This window comes from Heloderma suspectum, chromosome 6 (assembly GCF_057233095.1).
Source record: "Heloderma suspectum isolate Gila_16-S chromosome 6, 16-S_ref, whole genome shotgun sequence".
In the NCBI taxonomy this organism is placed as follows: domain Eukaryota; kingdom Metazoa; phylum Chordata; class Lepidosauria; order Squamata; family Helodermatidae; genus Heloderma; species Heloderma suspectum.
In genome coordinates this window covers 126,494,341-126,515,241 of record NC_139463.1, presented here as the reverse complement: position 1 = coordinate 126,515,241, position 20,901 = coordinate 126,494,341, and the positions used below count along the sequence as shown (strand labels likewise).

The 20,901-nt window shown below is 56.3% G+C and overlaps 1 protein-coding gene across 13 annotated transcripts in view; it reads left to right on the top strand.

Moving 5' to 3' along the window:
* KDM6B (lysine demethylase 6B) overlaps window positions 1–20,901 on the top strand; it is a 67,709-nt gene that overhangs the window by 34,039 nt on the left and 12,769 nt on the right. For 12 of the 13 annotated variants that reach the window (XR_014783994.1, XM_084806698.1, XM_084806690.1 and 9 more), the window contains 13 exons: window positions 456–623; window positions 1,133–1,279; window positions 2,105–2,425; window positions 2,614–4,631; window positions 7,903–8,029; window positions 12,686–12,791; window positions 14,722–14,927; window positions 15,124–15,188; window positions 15,561–15,629; window positions 16,914–17,062; window positions 17,872–17,986; window positions 18,435–18,622; window positions 19,363–19,504. Coding sequence is in view for 12 of the 13 variants with exons in the window: in XM_084806698.1 (XP_084662824.1) it covers window positions 456–623; window positions 1,133–1,279; window positions 2,105–2,425; window positions 2,614–4,631; window positions 7,903–8,029; window positions 12,686–12,791; window positions 14,722–14,927; window positions 15,124–15,188; window positions 15,561–15,629; window positions 16,914–17,062; window positions 17,872–17,986; window positions 18,435–18,622; window positions 19,363–19,504 (3,821 nt within the window). In the remaining variant the exon portion in view is untranslated. The remainder of the gene's footprint in view (window positions 1–455; window positions 624–1,132; window positions 1,280–2,104; window positions 2,426–2,613; window positions 4,632–7,902; window positions 8,030–12,685; window positions 12,792–14,721; window positions 14,928–15,123; window positions 15,189–15,560; window positions 15,630–16,913; window positions 17,063–17,871; window positions 17,987–18,434; window positions 18,623–19,362; window positions 19,505–20,901) is intronic. The other variant, XM_084806697.1, reaches the window with a different exon arrangement.

Here is a 20,901-nt window from a genome sequence, read left to right as displayed (position 1 = left end):
TTGTTTAATTACAGGATTTCCACGCTACCCCTTCTCAGTGATGGCAGGCCTTGCAGGGCAAAAAGGGAGGCCCAGTCTCTGCCCTCTGTCCCCTCGGCCTTGTTCTTAATCTGGGTTTTCGGCATGCTCCAACCGATTAGCATAGATAAGATAACTGATCAAGTGTTCTACCTGCCTACCAAGGGGCTGGGTGGGCCGGTTCAGTTTGAGCTAATCTGCCACAAACAACTCAAGAGTCTTGTGGCACATTACAGATAACAAATTTAACTTGGAAGCCTCATTATCACCTTGTCAGGGCAGGGCGGGTCATAATCATCCCGAGGTGTGGAGCGGTCCTGAGCCTTCCACAGCGGTATGACTTCTGCCCCCCTCTAGCAGACGCCTCGTTGCCTGCATTTCATGGATCAAGAGAATAACTCGCGGCACACGTTTCTCTCTCGCCCGCCCCCTTGCAGAAGAGGAGCTTTTCCGCCAAGCGCAGCCCCCAGCTGAAGAGGCCCGGCCCGCCGATGGAGCCGCCGGTGGTTCAGCCCATCCCCCCTGTCCAGCACCCGCCCCACCCGGGGCACGGCGAAGAGATGCCCGCCCCCACGAAGAGACGGAGGAGCGCCAGCCCTGACCAGGTACCGGGGAAACCTAGGAGTGAAGCGGGACACCCCTAAGCGGCCTGCCGGAGAAGAGGACGCTCCGGCTCGTGCCCCCGGTCCCTGACGTACCTCCCGTTCACTCGCGCCTTGTGCTCGTCCCTTGTGCCTCGCTCTCTCGCAAGGGCTTCTGGGAGGGTTCATTGCTTCGCGTTTTCTTTCGTGGCGGGAGGGCTCTGCATCAACTCGGGGTGAAAAATGGCTGCGTGTCGGATTGGCGGCGGTCGATGGTTGCGCACTTCTTGGTTCAGCGCGACCTCACGCAAGAGAGCACTCGCACCTGCTTCTGGAGGGGGTTCCCTTGTCTGGAGACGCCTCCCCGCCCCTCATTTTGCTTGGGTGCGTGGCAGTTATTCCCCCCTAGAAGGGAGAGGGCGGATTGGGGGCTGGGTGCAGAGGGAGGCTCTCTGAGGGGTGCTTGGGAAGGCTGGGCGCTCTGATGGTCTCTCTGTCTTGCTCTTTCTCTGCAAACTTCTACCCTGGAGCAGAATGGGAACGGGGCGGGCCAGCACCTCTCTGGGCCGGGCCTCCCTGGCAACCCCCACTACCAGCTGCCTAAGCCGGGATTATGGAACCCCCTCCACGGAGACCCGTGGGGACAGGAGCGCAAGAATGTGGCTGCCCCAGAGAGACAAGTAAGGCGCCCCCCACCCCCGGGGGCGAGGGGCATGTCCCGCTGGTTGGGGGAGGCTGCGATGGCACAGATCTTCCCCGGCAACCTCAACCAGCTCATCCTGGCCAGCGGATGGAGTCCTTCCTCTGGAGGGGAATTCGTCCTCTTTTGCCTTGGCAGGGAAGAAAAATGCCTGCACCTCTGGCACTTAATTCAATGTGCCAGAATCAGCCCCCATTAAAAAAAGAAGCAGCCGTGGTTAACTACAGGTTTCCAGCTCTCATGACTCGGAGGTCAAATGGGCAACAAGTCTGGGTTTTCCCCCTGCAGCCTTTCCCTTGCAGGGGTGGCTTGGCTTGCTTGCTTGAGCAAGCTCTGGTGCCTTTCTCTTTCCGCAGCGCTCTCAGCTTGGCGTCTGCAAAGGGATGGGTTGCGGGGGGGGGGGTCCTGGAGGGGGCGGGGGGCGCAGGAAAAGACTTCAGCCACCACTTTGGTTGTTCCTCTGGAATGGCCTCCCCCCCCCCCGGGCGCCCACCAGATGTTTTGGACTGGAGCTCTCAATCAGCCCCAGCCAGCATGGGCAGTGGCCTGGGATGATGGGAGATGTAATCCAAAACATCTGGAGGGCGCCACATTGGGGAAGCCTGCTCTAGAAAAACCTGAAAGACACCCTTCACAGCTGCACTCAGAAGTGCAAATCATTACACCTCACAGGACAAACGGCCGCAGCGGCTGCAGGTCCCCTCGGCTCAAGCCCTCGATTCTCATTCCGGAGCTCTGCAGGGTCCACATGACACCGTCGTGCCGCTACACAAACTGTCTCCTCCCTCTTCGCCTCCCCTCCTAGGAGCAGAGGAACGCGGTGGCGCACCCCTTCCCGTACCCGTCTCCCGCCTACGGCTCACACCCGCCTCCGCACCGCCCGCCGGCCATGGCGCCCAGCCCCCGCACGCCGCCAGCACACCGCCCCCCCCCGGAGAGCCACGGCTGCCTGGCCCGGCCCCACGGAAGTGACCTTAGAGATGCTCGAGACGCCCGCGCGCGCCCAGAAGCCACCGCCACACCAGCAACCGTCGCCTGCGTGCCTTACGCCCCGCGCCCGGCCCCGGCAGGGCCCCCCGCCACCAGCAAGACGGCCTCGCGGGGCCAGCTGGCCCCGGATAGCCTTGTGAGTGGGGGCGGGGGCACTGGATGGTTCCCTTGGTGCACGTGGTGGGAAACTCCTGGGGAAGACGTCGGCATGGTCCGCGGAAGGGGGTGCGGGTACAGGCAGAGGCCGAGCCACGTTCCAAGTCGGACCGTCTCCCTGCCGCCGCCCGCCTTCTGACCTGCTGTGCTTCCTGTCCATCCCTGCAGGGTTCTGATCAGTACCAAACACCGGCGTTGGAGCAGCCCAGCCCCGCCCCAGAGAGCACTGGGCGCAGACCAGCCCCCCTGCCGCGGCCGGCTCCCCCCTGCCTCGCCCCCCGCGGCCTGCCCTGCTCCCGCCTGCCTCCGCCCCCAGCCGTCACCAGGGTGGCTCCGCCGGCAGCACCACAGCCCCCTCCCGCCCCGCAGTGCCCGCCCCCGCCGCCTCCGGTGCCCTGGCTGAAAGGTGCAGCGTTTGGTCACAAGGCCGGGGAGGGGAAGGCCCGCGGGGACCCCCTAGGCAACCTCCTCTTTGCGTGTGGCGAGCCCCGCCGGGGGGAGCCGCCGCTGCCCCCCCCCTTGGCTGCCTGTGAGTCGGGACGCAGCTTCCAGGATTCCAGCACCAGCAGTCAGAAAGGGGCCTTCTCTCAGCCCAGGGTGGAGGCCGTGGACAAGGCAAGCCCCCCGAGGTCGGCCAGCCCTGAGCCCACGCCAGCCCCCGAATTTTGGCTGCCAGACCGTGGCCGAGAGCAGGAAGGACCAGGCGGCCCGCAGGCCCTGACGCCGAGCCCCACAATTACCTCAGGAACCTTCCGGTCCCCAGAGAGCCCCCCACAGCCCCCTGTGCTGCCCCCCGCCCCCGCGCCACCCCCCCTGCCGCCCCCCCTGCCGCCCCGGGCCACCTGTCCAAAGACCCCAGACCCCCCGGGGGCGCCCCTGGCTGCGGAGGCCGCCTCCGATCGCCTCTTCGGCTTTGCCAGCCCCCCGCTGGAGGACCAGTTCGAAGAGCCCCCGGAGTTCTCCAAGATCTTGCCCGACGGCCTAGCGAACATCATGAAAATGCTGGATGAATCAATCCGGCGGGGAGAGGAGGAGCGGGAAGAAAGCTTCCCTCCCCCGCCCCCACCCGCCCCGCTTCTCCCGAGCCCCCCGCCCTTGGCCAGACCCAAGCCGCCCCCCTCGGCAGCCACCTCCTTCGACTACCCCACGCCTCCCGGGCAGGAGCCGCCGGAGCCGCCCTGCCTGTACCGGTTCGGCAAGCGAGAGGGGGAGGAGCGGCCCCCAGCGGCAGCAGCGCCCCCAGCAGGCGGAGGCCAGTTCCCCCACCGCAGCACGGCGTCTCTGCTGAAGTCGCTGGCCGGCGTGCTGGAGGGACAGAAGCACGCCTACCGGCCCAAACCGCTGCCCCCCGCAGGTGCTAAGGCCCCTCCTCCGGCTGGCAGCAGCCAGGGCGCTGCGGCCCATTTCTCTACCTCAAGCCAAGCCTGGGTTGGAGGAGCAGGAACGCTGGGGGAGCAAGCAGCCCTCCCTCCGCCCCCCCCGGCCCCCCGGCCCGTCAAGACCGAATCGGAGGTACTAGAGGAAATCAGCCGGGCCTGCGAGACGCTGGTGGAGCGAGCAGAGCGGGAGAAGAGCCCCCCGCCCCTGCCGCCCCCCGCCTCTCCCCCTCCGGCACCGCCCTGCCCCCCCACGCCGCCCCCTCCCCCTCCCCTCGCAGCTCCCATGCCCCCGCCGCCTCCCCCCCCTCCCCCGCCGCCCCCTCCCCCTCCTGCTGCACCGTGGCCCAAGGACGAGTCTCGAAAACGGGAGCGGGAGCACCGGAGGCACCGCCGGTCCGGCAAGGACGGCTCGCGGCGGCACCGGGACGGCAAGGCCCACAAAGAGAAGAACAGACAGATCCTGGGCAGCCTGGACGTGCAGAGCAGCGAGAGCCAGGCCCGCGAGAATGGGGCCAAGCCGCCCCCCGCGCCGCCGCCCCCCGCCGCCCCCCAGCCTGAGCAGCGGAGGCCCCCTGGCAAGAAGGAGGAGGGCTCCGTCGGGACCGGCTCCACGGTCGTGTGCTCGGCCGACCTCCTCAAGCTGCGCTCCTTCACGGAGGGGCCCCCCAAGGAGCTGAAGATCCGCCTCATCAAGGTGGAGAGCGGCGACAAGGAGACCTTCATCGCCTCCGAGGTGGAGGAGCGGCGCATCCCCCTGAGCGAGCTCACCATCAGCCATCCGGCCGCGGAAGTGGTGCGGGCCTGCAAGTGAGTGCCGCCCGGCCCCCGGCCCCGCCACAGGATCGGCCTCCTGCTGCTCCCTTCCGTGTCAAGGGCTTGCTTTCTCAGCGTTGTTCGCAGAAATTGCGCAGAAACGCAGCACAGGGATCCCCACGGGGGCCATGGATGGCGAAACGTGTGTGAGTGCGTTTGTGTGTGTGGAGGTGAAGCAGAGGTGTGCAGCCTGTGGCCCAGAAGCTGTGTGCCGCCCCCAGGGCCTTTGCCACGGCCCCTCCGGGGCACCTTGCCCACCCCCAAGCTGAATTCCCCCCTGCCTGTACTCTCAGCGCTCTCTGCCAGAGATCCTCATGCAGATCATCCTTTCCCTGCTGCTACCAGCGAGAGAAAAGCAGCCTGTATCAGGATTGCTGGGATATGTGCCTGTGTGCATACAGGGCCGGCCTCCCATGCGGCACATTCAGAAGGGCGGTGTACCGTGCTCTCTCTGGGAGGGCCGCACACCCTGCCGCTGCCCTGTGTCTCACCCTGACCCCCAGGGCCTTCCAGAGGAAGGTTTAGGCCGGGCAGCTGCTCTGGAGAGCCATATGGGCCTCTCCTGCCATGCGAGATGCTGCAGCAAGAACGTGTGTGGCACCGCTGTCCGGAGCACAGGCCACCGAGCGCCTCTCCAGAGAGCCCCCCGGCCAAGACGCCTCGCTCTGGGGGCTCCTTCCTCAGGGTGGTCTCTTGGGCCAGTGCCCCGATCTGAGGAAGGATCCCCCAGTGAGGCGCTGTGGGCAAGGCAGAAGGTGGCAGCTGGTGGAGGGCAGGAGGAGGGCATGGCGGCAGTGGCGAAGAGAGAGTGGCAGCCATCCCCCGCGCCCCCCGCCACCCAGGCAGTGGGAAGTCTTGTGCCAGTGTGTGAAGATGGACGCGCACGTCCAGCCCCTGCCCTGCCTTGCCTGCGGCCCTTGGGGTGAAAAGGCCGGTGTGTTCCCTGTCCCGTGCCCCCACCCCTTTCAGTTCTCTCGCCATAGGACAAAATGAGCAGCTTTTGTTTACTTGGAACTGACTGTAAAGAGAAAGCCGGTCACGTTGGCCTTGTGTGAAATCGCGACCCAGCGCGTACAAAAGGCTACAGCAAAATACATCAGTGGGAGGTGAGATAGCACCGCGCTTCAGGAGTCCAGTACGAAGCAGCTCGGAAAGCATGCTCACCGTAAAACCTTCGAAGTGGCTCGGGGGCTAAAGTGCAGCTCGCTTTTCCGGTGTGTTTCACATTTCCTGGTTATTTTGCTGTCTCACCACTTGGCCGTGCTGCCTCAGAATCGGTTTGCGGAGGTCCTCTCCACTTCAAAACAAGCAAACCCCCAAACAAAACAAAAACTAGTCCACACAGGAGCAATGAAATGAAACAGTGTTTTGCAACCAAGAAAAGCTGGATTCTCTGACCTACATATGTTATGTAAATGTCTCTTACTCTATTCTGTCGTTTAAAAAATTATTTTATGGAATCTGTTTTGCTCTGACAGTTAAGGGCACTGATGGACCCCCCGAAATGTTATTCTGCCATCTCTCTGGCTTCTACGATTCCACCGGGCTGGGCCTCCGCCCTTCCAGGCACATCTTAGCAGTGATAAGGGCTGGGAGAGTGCTTCCTTTTTTTAAAAACGAAAGCTGCAATGCCCAGGAAGCCAGATCCTGAAGCCTGTGGCCACATTTCCGCCCTCCCCGGGCATTGCATAGTAGACAAAGCTGGAGAAGTAACGTTGCCCTCACAAGGCACGCCGCATCTCTCTCTTGCCACATGTCCGGTGACACACCAACATCTCCCGCTTTGCCGGAGGATTGCTTTTTAAAAACCCACTTCTGCATCTCGGAGGGCAACTCGGGTGTGGCAGAGGTGGCGACGCTGGGCGTTGGGTGTGCTTTGCACCCCTCCTCCTTATTGGGTCGTTCTGGAACTTGCAAAGGATGTGGCTGACCCAAGCGCTGCCTGCATTAGCTGGAGGAGGCAGGTAGGGGAAAAGAGGTCCGGGGACAGCCCAGGATGCTAGGAGTTTGGTGCAGGGGGCTGTGGGGGCCGTGCCAGGGGCCGTGTGGACAAGACGCGGCCGTCTGGGACAGCTGACTGGAAGAACGATGGGCTGAGGCAAAGCAGCGTGTCACCCTGCAGATCTGTTCACTTCAACCTGGACGTGTCCTCAGCCAGTGGCTTTCCTTTGCCGGGGAAGGGCAGTTTGAAGAGCAAACGGGGCTTGTGAGTGAGCGAGCCAAGCCCTCCCCACACACGGCTTTCTCCCCTGCTGCCCCCTCCCAGTTCAGTTCCGATACTGGCGAGAGACAGGACCAGTTAGCAGCCCTCTTTGCTCTTAAAACCAGGCCCCCAAACTGCTGACAGAGACACAGTTGGGCAGAGCCAGGTTTAAGCAGAGGTCCGTGTGTGTGTGTGTGTGTGTGTGTGTGTGTGTGTTTCAGGCATGGGGAGCCATATGCGAGAAACTGTGCAGATCATGGGGGGAGGGAGGGGGCTGATATCGAAGGTGGTTTTGCGAAATGGAGGATGCAGGAGTACATTTTATGCTGGGTTTCATCCCTGAAGGGTTTTGTTCCTGGAGAGTTCAGTCTGTCCCTCTTTCTTTTGTTCCATCTTTTTAAACACCCCGCCCCCCGCCCCTCAAGTAGTTCTGTTTGCCTTTGCAAAATGTCTGTGCAGATTTGAGAGCAAGGGTCAAACCAGATAAGGGCTTCAGCACTGGGACAGAGGCGGGGAGACCTTGGCCAGGCAGTCTAGGAAAAGGGAGGCTCTGAGCTGGGCCTAGCACCCATGTCTAGATGGCTTCAGCCCAGGCCACAAAGCCTTGGAGAGTTGACCCGTGGATGTGGGTCACCATTGTGCACATTTTCCCTGTGGCCAAAATTCTGACGTTCCGAGTCCTCAGTAGTATTGCAAGGTTTATTCCTTCCAACCTCAGCCTAGCACAAGTAGCTTGCTAGTTCAGGGCAGTCACTCTGCATGTGCTCAGTGACACTCTTCCTGGAAGAAACTGGCCCCACTGAATACGTGGCTTTCTGAATCAGGCCTTGGAATCCCACGCCAGTGCGTGTTGAATGGAGGGGACACACTCTCAAAGAAGCCATGGGCTCACGTGCTCTGGAGCCAGCTGTATGCTGGGCATGCAAAATGCTTGAATTCTCTGCAGCCCCAGGGAAGGTTCCCAGGCTTGAGTGAGAGTGGTCGAGCAGCGTTGCTAATGATTATTCTTTTGTTTTTCTTTGCTTGTATGTCCGTCGCCTTTTCTCCCCTGCTTCCTTGCAGGAACAACAAGGTGAAAGGGAAATTCAAGGAGTCCTACCTGTTGCCCACCCACTCAGTCAAACCTCAGATCAACGTGGACGAAAAGCTCCCACGGGACAAGCTCAACCCCCCGACCCCGAGCATATACGTGAGTCCCTGCTTTGTGGGGTGACAGGAAAGGATGCGGAGGTGGGAAGAATGCTGCTGCACGGAGCAGGGTTCTGTGGAAGGGAGGGCTGCGAAGTGGATGGGGGGGCCGTAGATGGGGGCTCTGTGTACTGCAAGCGCTCAGGTTGCGCTGCACAGAAGCACAGGATTTAATATCCGGAATATCGATTTAATCTTTAAAAAGAAAAGAAAAAGAAGCAGCAGGAAAGACCCCGGCCCTCATGGCTGGAGAGACAGGTGTAAAAATGTGTGGTGAAATTTCAGAAGCCAGAAGGGTAGAGCCAGACCATCCCGGGGGGCAGGGGGTGGGGAGGGGGCTTCCATTCAGCAGGTGGGAAACAGATCAAGGACATCTCAGCCACTCAGCCAGAAGCAAGCAACTCCCCCAGTTGCATTGCGGCTGCTGAATTGGGCCACTTCCCCATGCTGTCATCCTGAGAGCAAGGCTGCACACGGTCCCTGACCACGGGGGCGCCAGGAGCACAGTGACCCCTTACAGCTGCTGGCCCAGTGAGCCTGGAGTTTAATAGAACCCCTGAGGTGTAGGGCCGGGAGGGTCATGTGTGCTTGCTGGCACACGCAGAAGGAGCCAGCCATGTCCATCTCTGCTTTCCCCTTCCTCTTCTCTCTCCAAACAGACGCACTGACCTGATGATCATCCCCTCCTGTTTTTGTTTTTGTCTTGTGTGTTTTTGGGGGTGGGGGAATTCTTCCAGATTTTCTTTCCCCAGATCAAAGGCAGTGGTGGTTTAAAGCAGAAATCACCCCTGCCCATATATGGGTTCACAACCACCTTTTCTGTTGGACCAATACTTTTTAAACATGTTTCTTCTTAGTCCAGTTGAGACAGTATCCACCTTTAAAAATATAATCATCTCTTCTTCTTCTCCTTCTTCTCCTTCAACAATGACAACAACAACAGAGCTTTTGTGGTGTTCTTTTAAGATTTATGTTCCTACTGTACCAACACATCCCACAAAGAGGACTAGCCTCTTAAATCTCACAGCAGAATCCATTCTCAGAGCTCTCTCCTTACATCTGTATAATTAAATTTTTAGGAGGGTGCAGCATCCCCAGGATATGTGTCTGGCGGGGACATCTTGCTCCCTTTTCCTCCTCTAATCCCTCTTAAGCATCATATTAGTCCTTCGGAAATATTTTGTACTGTCCTCCCTTGTTCTTCCGGAGGCAACCACCTTCTGACTCAACAGCACTGTTGCTCCTTGTTCCCAGATAGATGGGAGATTTGGCTTACTTTCACTAAGTGTAGCTTGCCCGGTCTCAATTTTCAATTTTCCTCTTTGCCACTCCTGAAGGTTTTAAAAGCAATGAGCCTCTCTCATCACAGGGTAAAAGCCATTTTTAAGATCTTGGAGCCTTCAATCCACTTTGGCTGAAATCTTGCTTAAAACGTCCTCCCACTGGGTGCTGATTTCTTCCTCACAACTGTTTTGTGCGGTCTATTCATAGGGCAGTTTGGACAGAGCTTCCTTCCTGTTGGGATAGTCCTTATCTTTCAATCAGAGTCAATATTTTGTAAGTAGTTTTTACTGTGATATATAGTGGCATGTGTGTGTGTTTTTTTTAAAAATCCCTCTTGCATCTGTTCGGGTGGAACAAATTCTTATCACATTCGCAGATAATATAAAACTGGGAAGGATAGTTCACGCCTCAAAGGACAGGAATAAAATTCAAGATGACCGTGACAGAATGGAAAATTGGGCTGAAGCTAATGCAAAGCTCTGCATTTAGGGGCAAAACAAAGAATCACACGCACAAGTGTAGGATGGGGCACACCTGGCATGTGAAAAGGATCTCAAGGTTATGGTTGATCCTAAGTTGAATGTGAGTTGGCTGTGTGATGTGGCTGCAAAAAAGGCTAATGTGAATTTAGGCTGTATTAAGAGAACATGATAATATTCTTCAAATACCTGTCACATAGAAGAGGGCAAAGGCTTGTTCTCTGATGCCCCTGAGGGCAGGAACAGATCTACTGGGTTTAAATCCAGGAGGGTAGATTTTGGTTGAGGATTAGGAGAAACTTTGTGATGGTAAGAGCAGTTCAACAAAGGAACCAGCCAATGACCTGGCTTTCCCTCACTGGAGGCCTTCAAGCGGAGCTCCCTGTTGGGGATGTTTTAGTTCTGGGTTTCCAGAACCATCGAGCTGGGGGTTGGACTGGATGCCCTTGAAGACCCCTCCCAACCGTGATTCTGTGACAAGAGCTGCTCTCCTCTTGGTCTGCCCTTCCTCTCCATTTCCCCCCACTCCCTATCAACTTTTCAGTGGCTTTACTCCTCAGCCACCAGTTCCAGGCTGACTAGGCCGTAGCTAGCAAAACAATACGTTGTAGGGTGTTCACCTCCTTCCAAACTTTGGTACCCTTCAAAGAGCAAATAGACAAGATTTTCCCCACTTCATTCTTCTTGAACTCTGGAACACAAGTGGATCAGGTTTGCCAGTAATCTATTAGCTTCTTTTCAAAACAAAGGCTAAACCGTAGACTGAGGCTGTCTCTGTTCCCAGTCTCAAATGCCATTGGCTTGATGGGATGCTCTCCTTCTTCACCAAAACAAAGCGAAACCCATCCTGAATGTTTCCATCTTCGTATGAGTCGCTCTTTACGTCTTGTATTAATAGGGCCCACTTGGCAGTTTTGTCCCTCTGCAGGATCCGATATCTGTGTTCCTTTCAGGGCCTATTTTTAAAAACACTCTGCATCTCTCAGCTCACGCTGCTCTTTCCTTATCTTTTCTGTAGCTAAGCGCCTCTAACATTCCATATTATGGAATCGTGGCATCCAAACCTCGGTCATACCAAACCCTCTTTGGTACAGTTATGTGGAGTACATTTTTCATTGCACGGCCGCACTGTCACTCTGTTGTTCTGAATTCTCGAGGCCAGGAAGACCCCCCGATGCAGCCTGTCCCTTTTCACTGGGGTGGTCACCTCAGCCCGTTGTGGCTCCCTGGAACAGGCAGTGGCCTGGTTCTCTTGCACCCAGATTTGTTGGTCTGAGATGAAACCCCGGGCTACTTCCTGGAGTCTGTTGGCTTGCCACCTTTTCTCGAGGCGCTGAGTTCACACAATGCCCTAGGCTCAACCTAAATCCCTTTGTTAGCAAGTTTTTCCTTTCTCCTCTGGGCTGGGACATTGCTGAGCTGACACTGCACAGAACCAGCACTTTGCTGTGGGCCAGCCAGGTCGTGTCCAGTTCTCTTCCACCACCCACAAGATTTTCTGGCATTTCCTCCACTTTGCTTGTGTGGTTCAGGACTTCCAATGTGGAAAGTGATTGCAAACAGTTTTCTCTGTTTCCCACCTCAGTTTATTCTCAAGTCATTGTTCTGTTTTTCTTTTTTTCCTTTTCCTTGTTTGTGATGACTCCCTTGAGTCTCCTCTGGTGTGTTTAGGAGTTTGTGCCCTCCCCCAATTCTCCCTCCCCACTCGCACCATTAGTTTAACAGCCTTCCGACTGCTCTCAGCTTAGCTCAGCACCCCAGCAGATTGGCCCCTCCTCTGAGGCCTCTGCGCTCCTGGGGACTGGAGCAAATGGAAGGCCAGGAGCCCCAGCTTGGATCAGTGGAGCCCTTTGCTTTCTTTCATTCCTGGGATCAGGAATGTCTCTTCTCCAAGAAGACTTTGGGGTTATTGTGGGGGCTTTTCCCCCACTTTCTGCCTTCTCTCCCCGTTTTCATGCTGCTTTGCGATGACTGCTTCCCAGCTGCAGATGATGGTCCAGGCGTTATCTCCTGGCATTCTTCCACTCTTATTTCTTTGCAAAAAAGTCACTGTCTGTCTGCTTAGCGAACTTTATGGAAAGGAGAAATCTTTTCCTCTTGGATACATTGGATGTTTTGGTGGACTGGAGTGATCCACTGTTACATCAGCTCCTTGCTCAGTTCCTTCAAGGACTTCTCCTCTTGCTTCCGACACGGAATTGCAATCAACTCTTGGATCCAGATTTCTCCCGTATCTGCGCTGGGCATGGCTTTCAGGGTTTCTGGACCTTCTTCTGTGGCCCTTCCCAACCCGCCGGGACGTGTGTAGAAACGTTTCCTCTTCTAGCTTGGCTACATACTTTGCCCACTTGGAACTCCACAGTGGGAAAGAATAGAAAGGAGAGAGAAGAACTTCCCTCACTCACTGCTTGCCCCCATGTTCTCCCTGCTTGAGCTTGAACGACCTGCCTAAGTGCCCAGCCTTCACCAGGGAGGAAGTCACCATCGCCTGTGGCCAGCGGAGGGGCATCCGTGCCTGGATCTAAGTGGGGAGTCCCTGGCTGATGATGACGAGCTGAGCTGGGAATGCTGCAGGAGCGGGAGTCTCCGCACAGGGGACAGTGAGCAGACGGGGCCCAGTGGCCTCAGCGGGGAGTTTCTGGCCACGTGGCCTCATCAGCAAGAACGAGTTGGGAAGGGTAGATCAGCCTTTCCCCAACGCAGTGCCCTTGAAATGGGTTGGACAGCAAATCCCACCATCCCCAGTAGTCCAAGCCATCTCGAGGGCACTGCGTTGGGGAAAGGCCATAGCAGATACCGTGCGCCTAGGTTGGTTGCGTGCTGAGCCTCTTGCTTTGGGGCAGAGGGAGACAACCGGGCATCTTGGCCTCTAATTGCCATCTCCTTTTCTTCAGTTGGAGAGCAAACGGGACGCTTTCTCACCGGTGCTGCTGCAGTTCTGCACCGACCCCAAGAACCCCATAACCGTCATCCGGGGCTTGGCAGGGTCGCTCCGCCTCAGTGAGTGGCAACCGGGGTGCGAGCTGAGGGCCTGGGGGGAGCGGGGGGTGCCTGCTGCTGGGGTTGAGAGCAGCTGCGTCAGAGGCTGGGGCTCCTTGGAAGAGGGTGTGAGTTTGAGGTGGGGGGCGTTGTGGGGCAAGGAGGTGGGGGGGGGAAGGGCTTCTGCAGCAGACAGTGTCATGTGGAGTGTGGCCAGGTTTGGTCCTGGGCCCTGTTCTCTTCAACCTTTTTTATGAATGACTTGCAGGACAAGGGGTGGGGGGGGAACGCTTATCCAATTTGCAGATGACACAACATTGGGCAGGATAGCTAATACTTTAGAGGAAGAAACAACATTAAGAATGCTCTTGATAAGTCTGGAAACTGGGCAGAAAACAACAGAATAAAATCCAACAGAGACAAGTGCAAAGTTCTTCATTTAGGAAAAATGAATCAAATGCACAAGTCTTTAAGATGGGGAATACCTGGCTTGGCAATAGTGTGTATGAAACAGATCCTTCATCATACTAGGACCCAACGGGGTCCTCCCATGAAGCTGATTGGTGGCAGAGCTTCAGGGCAGAGAAGAGGCAGGGCTTCTTCACACAGCGCAGAGTTAGACTACGGAATTCGCTACCACAAGACGTAGTGATGGCCACCAATTTGGATGGCTTTAAAAGGGGGTTGGACAAATTCCTGGAGGAGAAGGCTATCAATGGCTACTAGTCCTGATGGCTCTGTGCTACCTCCAGGATCAGAGGCAGGATGTCTGTGTACACCAGTGGCTGGGGAACATGGGCGGGAGGGTGCTGTTGCACTCGTGTCCTGCTTGTGGGTTCCTGGTTGACAGCTGGTTGGCCACTGCGTGAACAGAATGCTGGACTAGGTGGACCCTGGGTCTGATCCAGCTTTAGGGCTCTTATATTCTTAAGGATCGTGGAGTTTTAGTTGATCACAGGCTGAATATGAGTCAGCAGTGTGATGTGGCTGCAAACAGATGCAATTTTAGGTTGCTTCCATCAAAGCTGAGTTTCAAAATCAGGGGAAGCAATAGTTCCACTCTACTCTGCACTGGTCAAACCCCACCTTGAATACTGTGTCCAGTTCTGGACACCACACTTTAAGAAGGATTCAGATAAATTGGAACGAGTTCAGAGAAGGGCAGCAGATATGATCAGGGGACTAGAAACAAAGTCCTACTAGGAAAGATGGAAGGAACCAGGTACGTTCAGCCTTGGGAAGATAAGGTGGTGGTGGGGGATATGATAGCACTTTTCAGCTACCTCAAGGGCTGGCACACAGAAGAGGGCTTCAACCTGTTCTCTCTCCTCCGAGGTTGTAGGACACAAAATAGCGGGCTTAAGTTACGGAAAGGCAGATTTCAGCTGGACATCAGGGAAAACCTCCTAGTGGTCAGAGCAGTCAGACAATGAAACCAATTGTCTGGTGGCCTCTCCGTCGCTGGAGGCATTCAGCCAGAGCCTGGTCAGCCATAGGTCAGGGATGCTTTAAACTGGATTCCTGCACTGAGCAGGAGGTTGGACTCGATGGCCTCAGTGGCCCCTTCCAGCGCCATGATTTTATGTATTAGAGGCTTTGGCGATGGACACACATCTGAGGGGAGCGTGCATACTCTAGTGAGGAGTTTTGCAAGAATGGTTTCCGTCAGAATGTGCATGATTAAGGAACGATTGTGAAGCTTAGCTATTCCTTGGGAAGTAGTTTTTTGGGTGGAGGGGTGGATTGAAGAAGTTCTGCTTCTGTGGCAGGGTGGAGGAAAGGATGAAATGGTTCCCAGAGGGGGTGTCTTGGACTGGAGGGCAACGGGAGGGGGTGCCGTTCCGTCCCCGTTGTATGTGGAGGTTCTCCTCCGGCCACAACTGCAGCAGCAGGGGGGTGGCTATAGGCCTCTCCACGGCCCATCTTAACACCCTTCTCTCCTCCCCCCCAGACCTGGGCCTCTTCAGCACGAAGACGCTAGTGGAGGCGAGTGGGGAGCACGCTGTGGAAGTCCGCACACAGGTGCAGCAGCCGTCGGACGAGAACTGGGACCTCTCGGGGACCAAGCAAGTCTGGCCCTGCGAGAGCAGCCGGTCTCACACCACCATCGCCAAGTACGCCCAGTACCAGGCTGCCTCTTTCCAGGAATCTCTTCAGGTGAGAGGGCCGGGCACATGCTGGGCCACTCCAGCCTCCTCCCTGGCCAAACGCCCTGCAGGGGTTGGCGCAGGATTTCTGGGGGGTTGGAACGGGGCCCTCTGCTCCCTGGTGCCCCAGCCTGAGCCTCGTGCCGGAGGGCGACGGGGCGGGGGAAGGGAATTCCCATCTTGACCTTTCCCCTCCATCGAGACAGGAAGACAAGGAGACGGACGATGAGGAAGCTGATGAACCGGACAGCACCACGGAGACGCCGCCCAGGTAGCGCTTCCCCTCCTTTCCATGGCGCTCTTGCTGCGCGTGCGCTTTGACGAAAGCTGCTGTTTTAATTGCGTTGCTTTTCTACACCGCTTCAGGAGCTCTTGGCGTATGCAGTGTGAACTAACTGAAAAGAACGGGAGAGAATACTGAGAGTGGGGAGGGGGATGCCCAGCCGCGGTGCCCCCATGGCACTTGGAAGAGAGTGAACTCTGATGACCGAGAGGGGTGGAGGGGGGGGTGTTTCTGGAGGGCACCGGTGGGAAATGGCTTTTTATTTGGGCCTGGGAGGAGGTGAGGCAGAAGAGGGCTGGGTCGGCACCCCCCCGCATCCTACATTCCACATCCTAACTTTTCCCTTTCCGCCTCTCGTAGCAACCCTGACCAGAAACCCCACCAGATCATCAAGTTTGGGACCAACATCGACCTCTCGGATGCCAAGCGGTGAGAGCCGAGGGAGGGGGAAGGTCTGGATGAAGCGCTCCCTTGCCCTCCCGCCTCCCGCAGTGCTGCTCTCCTGCTGCCCCGCCCGTAACAGCCTGCCTTTTCGGCGTGGCCGCGTCTGGCTGCCCCAAGAGAAGGGGGTGACGGGTCCTTTTAATGCGGAGCGTGCGCCTCTGTGGCCTTGTCTCTGTGGCTCTGTGCTGTGGCTTTGTGGCCATCCCTGGAACTGCGGGAAATATCTTGCTCTGCGTTGCCCCTTGAGGCCATACGCTGGAGCTCCAGCATGATGCTCTGTGCTGCCTCCCTGTGGTCACTTCTGGTCATTGCAAGAGAATAAGATCATGGTACTGTGTTGCCTCCCAGTGGCCACGATGTGTCCTTGCAGTGAGCTCTTTGCTGCCCCCTTGTGGTGACGATTTGCCATTGCAAGCAGGAGCTACACAATGCTGCCCTTTGCTGCCCCTCTGTGTCCATGGGTGGAAGTGCACCGCAACGATATCCCCCCCCCCCCGCTTCCTCTGGGCCTGCCCCAGAGTGGCCCTCCCCTGCCCTTCTCCTCTGTGACGGTGCTTTATACTGCCTCCCTGTGGTCACGTTTTGCCAGTGCATGAGAAAGGTTGCTTCAGCTACAGTGGCCAGTTATGGCCACTGGCGGGCAGCAAAGAGCTGCTTGCAGCAGCAAGGCCCCTGGAAGCCGCGCAGAGAATTGCTGTCTTTGGATTCTGCTCTGGACACACTCATGCTTTTCCACTAGCGTCAGAGCCCGGGAGCGTCTGACAGGGGTCCAGCACTGGGTCCATTTAGCTCGGTTTGGTAATTCTACGCAGACCCGGCAGGTGGCTTTCCGGGGTTCCAGACGGGTCCTTCCCCGGCCTGCCTGGGGCTGCCGGGGTTGAGCCTGGGGCCTCTGGCATGACCGGCGTGTCCTCCCACGGCTGAGCTGCGGCCCTTCTGGGGGGGCTGGGGGAGGGGGCTGCGGCTCAGTGCTGCCTCTGGTGGATGACATGGGTGGCACAGGCACATTTTAACTGCGTTGATTAAATAAATAATACTGTTCTTTTTTGGTTTTAAACATTTTAATTGATGGGTTTTTTGTATTCGTTATCATGCATTTTAAATTTTTGATTCTGCAAACTGTATAGCGATATTTTTTTTAGCTGTGGTAAGGGTATATAAATGGATTAAATTAATTACATGAATAATAAATATTGCTACAAATATCAAAATTATAATAAAGATTTTAAGAGGGTTTTAAAAAAGTCCTGCCCCCCCGATGCACGGCAGGTGGAAGCCACAGCTGCAGGAGCTGCTGAAGCTGCCGGCTTTCATGCGAGTCACATCTACGGGGAACATGCTGAGTCACGTGGGTCACACCATCCTGGGCATGAACACCGTGCAGCTCTACATGAAAGTGCCCGGCAGCCGCACTCCAGGTAAGCGTTGCTCTTCATCTCACGGCTGCAAGAGGGGGCGGCAGCAGCGAGCTCTCTCCCAGCTGGTAGCGGGGTGGCTTCAGAGCAGTGTGGCTGGGAAGGTGTGTTCCTCCGTGCCCCTGGCTTCTGGGCTTCCCAGAGAGATCTGGTCGGCCGCTGTGGGAAATGGGATGTTGCACTGGGTGGCCCTTTAGGTCTGATCCCCCAGGGCTGCTCTGATGTTCTCTTGAGGGGCTGTTGCAGGAGGAGAGGGCTGGCTGGGGGAAGGGGGGGAGTGTGGAGTGGGCAGCGTCGGTGCCACTTTTATGCCACGGAGCATTGGCCACGATGGCAGCGCGGGACATGGTGGCCTTGCCAAGCCTCGATCCCGCATGGGCCGAGGGCAATTCCTGCACATTAGGGTGTTGTACCTCGGGCCCGGGGCCAAATCTGGCCCAGCTGGGATCCCCATCTGGCCCTCCTTGGCTCCCCAGTCATTTGGAGGTTTCCTGGCTTTTGCACACTTTGCTCCCCGCTCTGAACAGACTGCAGAGCCCCTCCTAAGGCTTAGTGACGGGCAGGAAGAGCCTCAAGCTGGAAGGTGCTGGTGTTTTTGGCACCGCCCCTTTCTCCTCGGCCCCGCCCACCACTGGAACACTGGCCCTGAGAGCTTCTCCTGGGCTGCAGCCGGCCCTTGGGCTGAAAGAGGCTCCGACAGCCCCGCTCCGCAGGAACCTTCCGGACACTCCCATTCTGCCCTGGCGGCCTCAGGTCAGACGCTCCCTCTTACCAGCGCTATATTCACACGAGCGCCCCCCCGCCCCCTGCAGGCCACCAGGAGAACAACAACTTCTGCTCCGTGAATATCAACATCGGACCGGGAGACTGTGAATGGTTTGCAGTCCACGAACATTATTGGCGGAGCATCAGTGCCTTCTGTGACAGGTAGGCTGGTGAGAGCAGTAGGTGGGCAGATGTCTGGGCCCTGTTTTAGAGATGGGTGGGTCCCCCCGTGAAGGTGTCGGGTGCATTACACAGGGCAGGCCTGGCCTGGCCCTACCAGCGTATGTCCAAGGGCCCCGCGCCGTGCTTTGTCCTCTGCGGGGCTAACTGCGGGGTGCTGCCCTAACGGGATGGGGACGGGGGCCTTGGCTCCCCAGGGGCATCCATCTGAGGAGGGGTGGGGGGGATGGGATCTCCACTCGCATGCCGTGGAAGGGAACACCGCAGGGCCTCTGTGCTCCCCCCCACCCTGCTGCTGTGCTCTGGCACATCTCATCGTTTGGGCAGGGCTCGGGGCCGAGAAATTCCTGCTGGATTTTTGCACTGGGTGCATGAGCAGGCGGGAGATGCTGCTTGTATTCCCCGCCGCTCAGCCTCCCCTTTCTCACAGGCATGGTGTGGACTACCTGACTGGCTCATGGTGGCCCATCCTAGAAGACCTTTACCAGTCCAACATCCCCGTCTACCGTTTCGTCCAGCGCCCTGGAGACCTCGTGTGGATCAATGCAGGGACTGTGCACTGGGTGCAGGCCACGGGGTGGTGTAACAATATCGCTTGGAACGTTGGCCCACTGACGGGTGAGGAGCTGGGCTGAGATCCTTAAAAGGGGGGAGGAGCAGGGGTCAAGGGGGAGGCTGCCCCCCCCACAGTCCCCTTTGAAGCACAGGATCTTATCCTGCTGGCTGACCAAAAGGTGCATTGCAGGGAAAGAGAGGCTGGCTCTGATTGGCTTGGGCAGGGGCCACAGATCGGTGGTGAGTTGGGCCAGGGGGAGGATCAAAGATTTCTGGAACATTTACATGAGGACCAAGGCAACACTGGACCTTTCAGCAGTGGCAGCCGGCACGCTTCCTTTTCTTTTTGCTTCTTCCTTTTTAGAGAATAATTTTTAATCTCAGGGGTGGCTGGGAAAACCTGTGAAGATGTTAAGATGGTGTTGTTGTTTCTGAGTCAGCACAACAGGGTCTGCAGCCAAACCCCTCTTTGAAGGCAGGCTTCTCCCGGATCAGAGCTGATCCTATGTCCACCACATCATCGCCCCCTCTGTCTGGCGGTGCGCATGTGCCGAGTTCTAGTTTAACAAAACACAGCGCTCTGTTGCTTCCCATCCCATCATCTGTGGTGAGGGCCTTCGAGTGAGGAGGGAGCAGGGGAATGGGCTTCTTTCCAAGGACAGATGGGGGCCCCTACACCTGAACTGCTTTTGTTCATGTGGAACACATTCGGAATAGCCCCTGCTAGAGGGCCTGGCCAGGGCTCAGTTTTGTGCTGGGACATGACATCTGGCAGCCCTTCTGACATCTCCCTTTCTCCTCAGCTTACCAGTACCAGCTGGCACTGGAGCGGTACGAATGGAATGAGGTGAAGAACGTCAAGTCAATCGTGCCCATGATCCACGTCTCCTGGAACGTGGCCCGCACAGTCAAGATCAGCGACCCCGACTTGTACAAAATGATCAAGTGAGTTTTTCCCAGCTGTTGTCCAAAGGATCTCTGCTTTCAGTTGCACCTCTCTCTCTCTCTCTGCGTGCGTGTGTGCGTGAAAAAGAAAGTACACCCTCTTTGAGTTCTATGGTTTTATGTATCAGGACATAATAAAAATCATCTGGTCCTTAGCAGGTCTTAAAATTAGGTGAATACAACCTCAGATGAACAACAACACCTGACATATTACACCGTGTCATTATTTATTTTACAGAAATAAAGCCAAAAACTAAGTATACCCTTACTGCTTCCATAGCTTGTAGAACCACCTTTAGCAGCAATAACTTGAAGTAATTGTTTTCTGTATGACTTTGTCAGTCTCTCACATCGTTGTGGAGGAATTTTGGCCCACTCTTCTTTACAACATTGCTTCACTTCATTGGGGTTTGCAGGCATCTGTTTATGCACAGCTCTCTCAAGGTCTACAGCATTTCAGTCGGGTTGAGGTCTGGACTTTGACTGGGCCATTGCAACACCTTGATTCTTTTCTTTTTCAGCCATTCTGTTGTAGATTTGCTGGTGTGCTTGGGATCATTGTCCTGTTGCATGACCCAATTTCAGCCAAGCTTTAGCTGTCGGACAGATGGCCTCACATTTGACTCTAGAATACTTTGGTATACAGAGGAGGTCGTGGTTGACTCAATGACTGCAAGGTGCCCAGGTCCTGTGGCTGCAAAACAAGCCCCAATCATCATCCCTCCACCACTGTGCTTGACAGTTGGTATGTTTGTGCTGATATGCTGTGTTTGGTTTTCGCCAAATGTGGCATTGCGCATTATGGCCAGACATCTCCATTTTGGTCTCGTCTGTCCAAAGGACATTGTTCCAGAAGTCTTGTGATTTGTTCAGATGCAACTTTGCAAACCTAAGCCATGCTGCCATGCTTTTTTTAGAGAGAAGAGGCTTTCTCCTGGCAACCCTTCCAAACAAACCATACTTGTTCAGTCTTTTTCTATTTGTACTGTCATGAACTTTAACATTTAACATGCTGAGGCCTGTAGAGTCTGAGATGTAACTCTTGGATGTTTTGCAATTTCTCTGAGCATTGCACGGTCTGCCGTTGGGGTGAATTTGATGGGACGTCCACTCCTGGGAAGATTGGCAACTGTCCTGAATGCTTTCCACTTGTGAATAATCTTCCTCACTGTAGAATGATGGACTTTAAATTGTTTGGAAATGGCCTTATAACCCTTCCCAGATTGATGGGCAGCAACAATTGCTTCTGTAAGATCATTGCTGACGTCTTTACTCTTTGGCATTGTGTTAACACGCACCTGAATGCTCGAGACCAGCAAACTCCTGAGACTTCTGCTTTTACAGAGGGGGTCACACTTGCTCATGATCAATTAATCAAGGGCATTTGATTAGCAGCA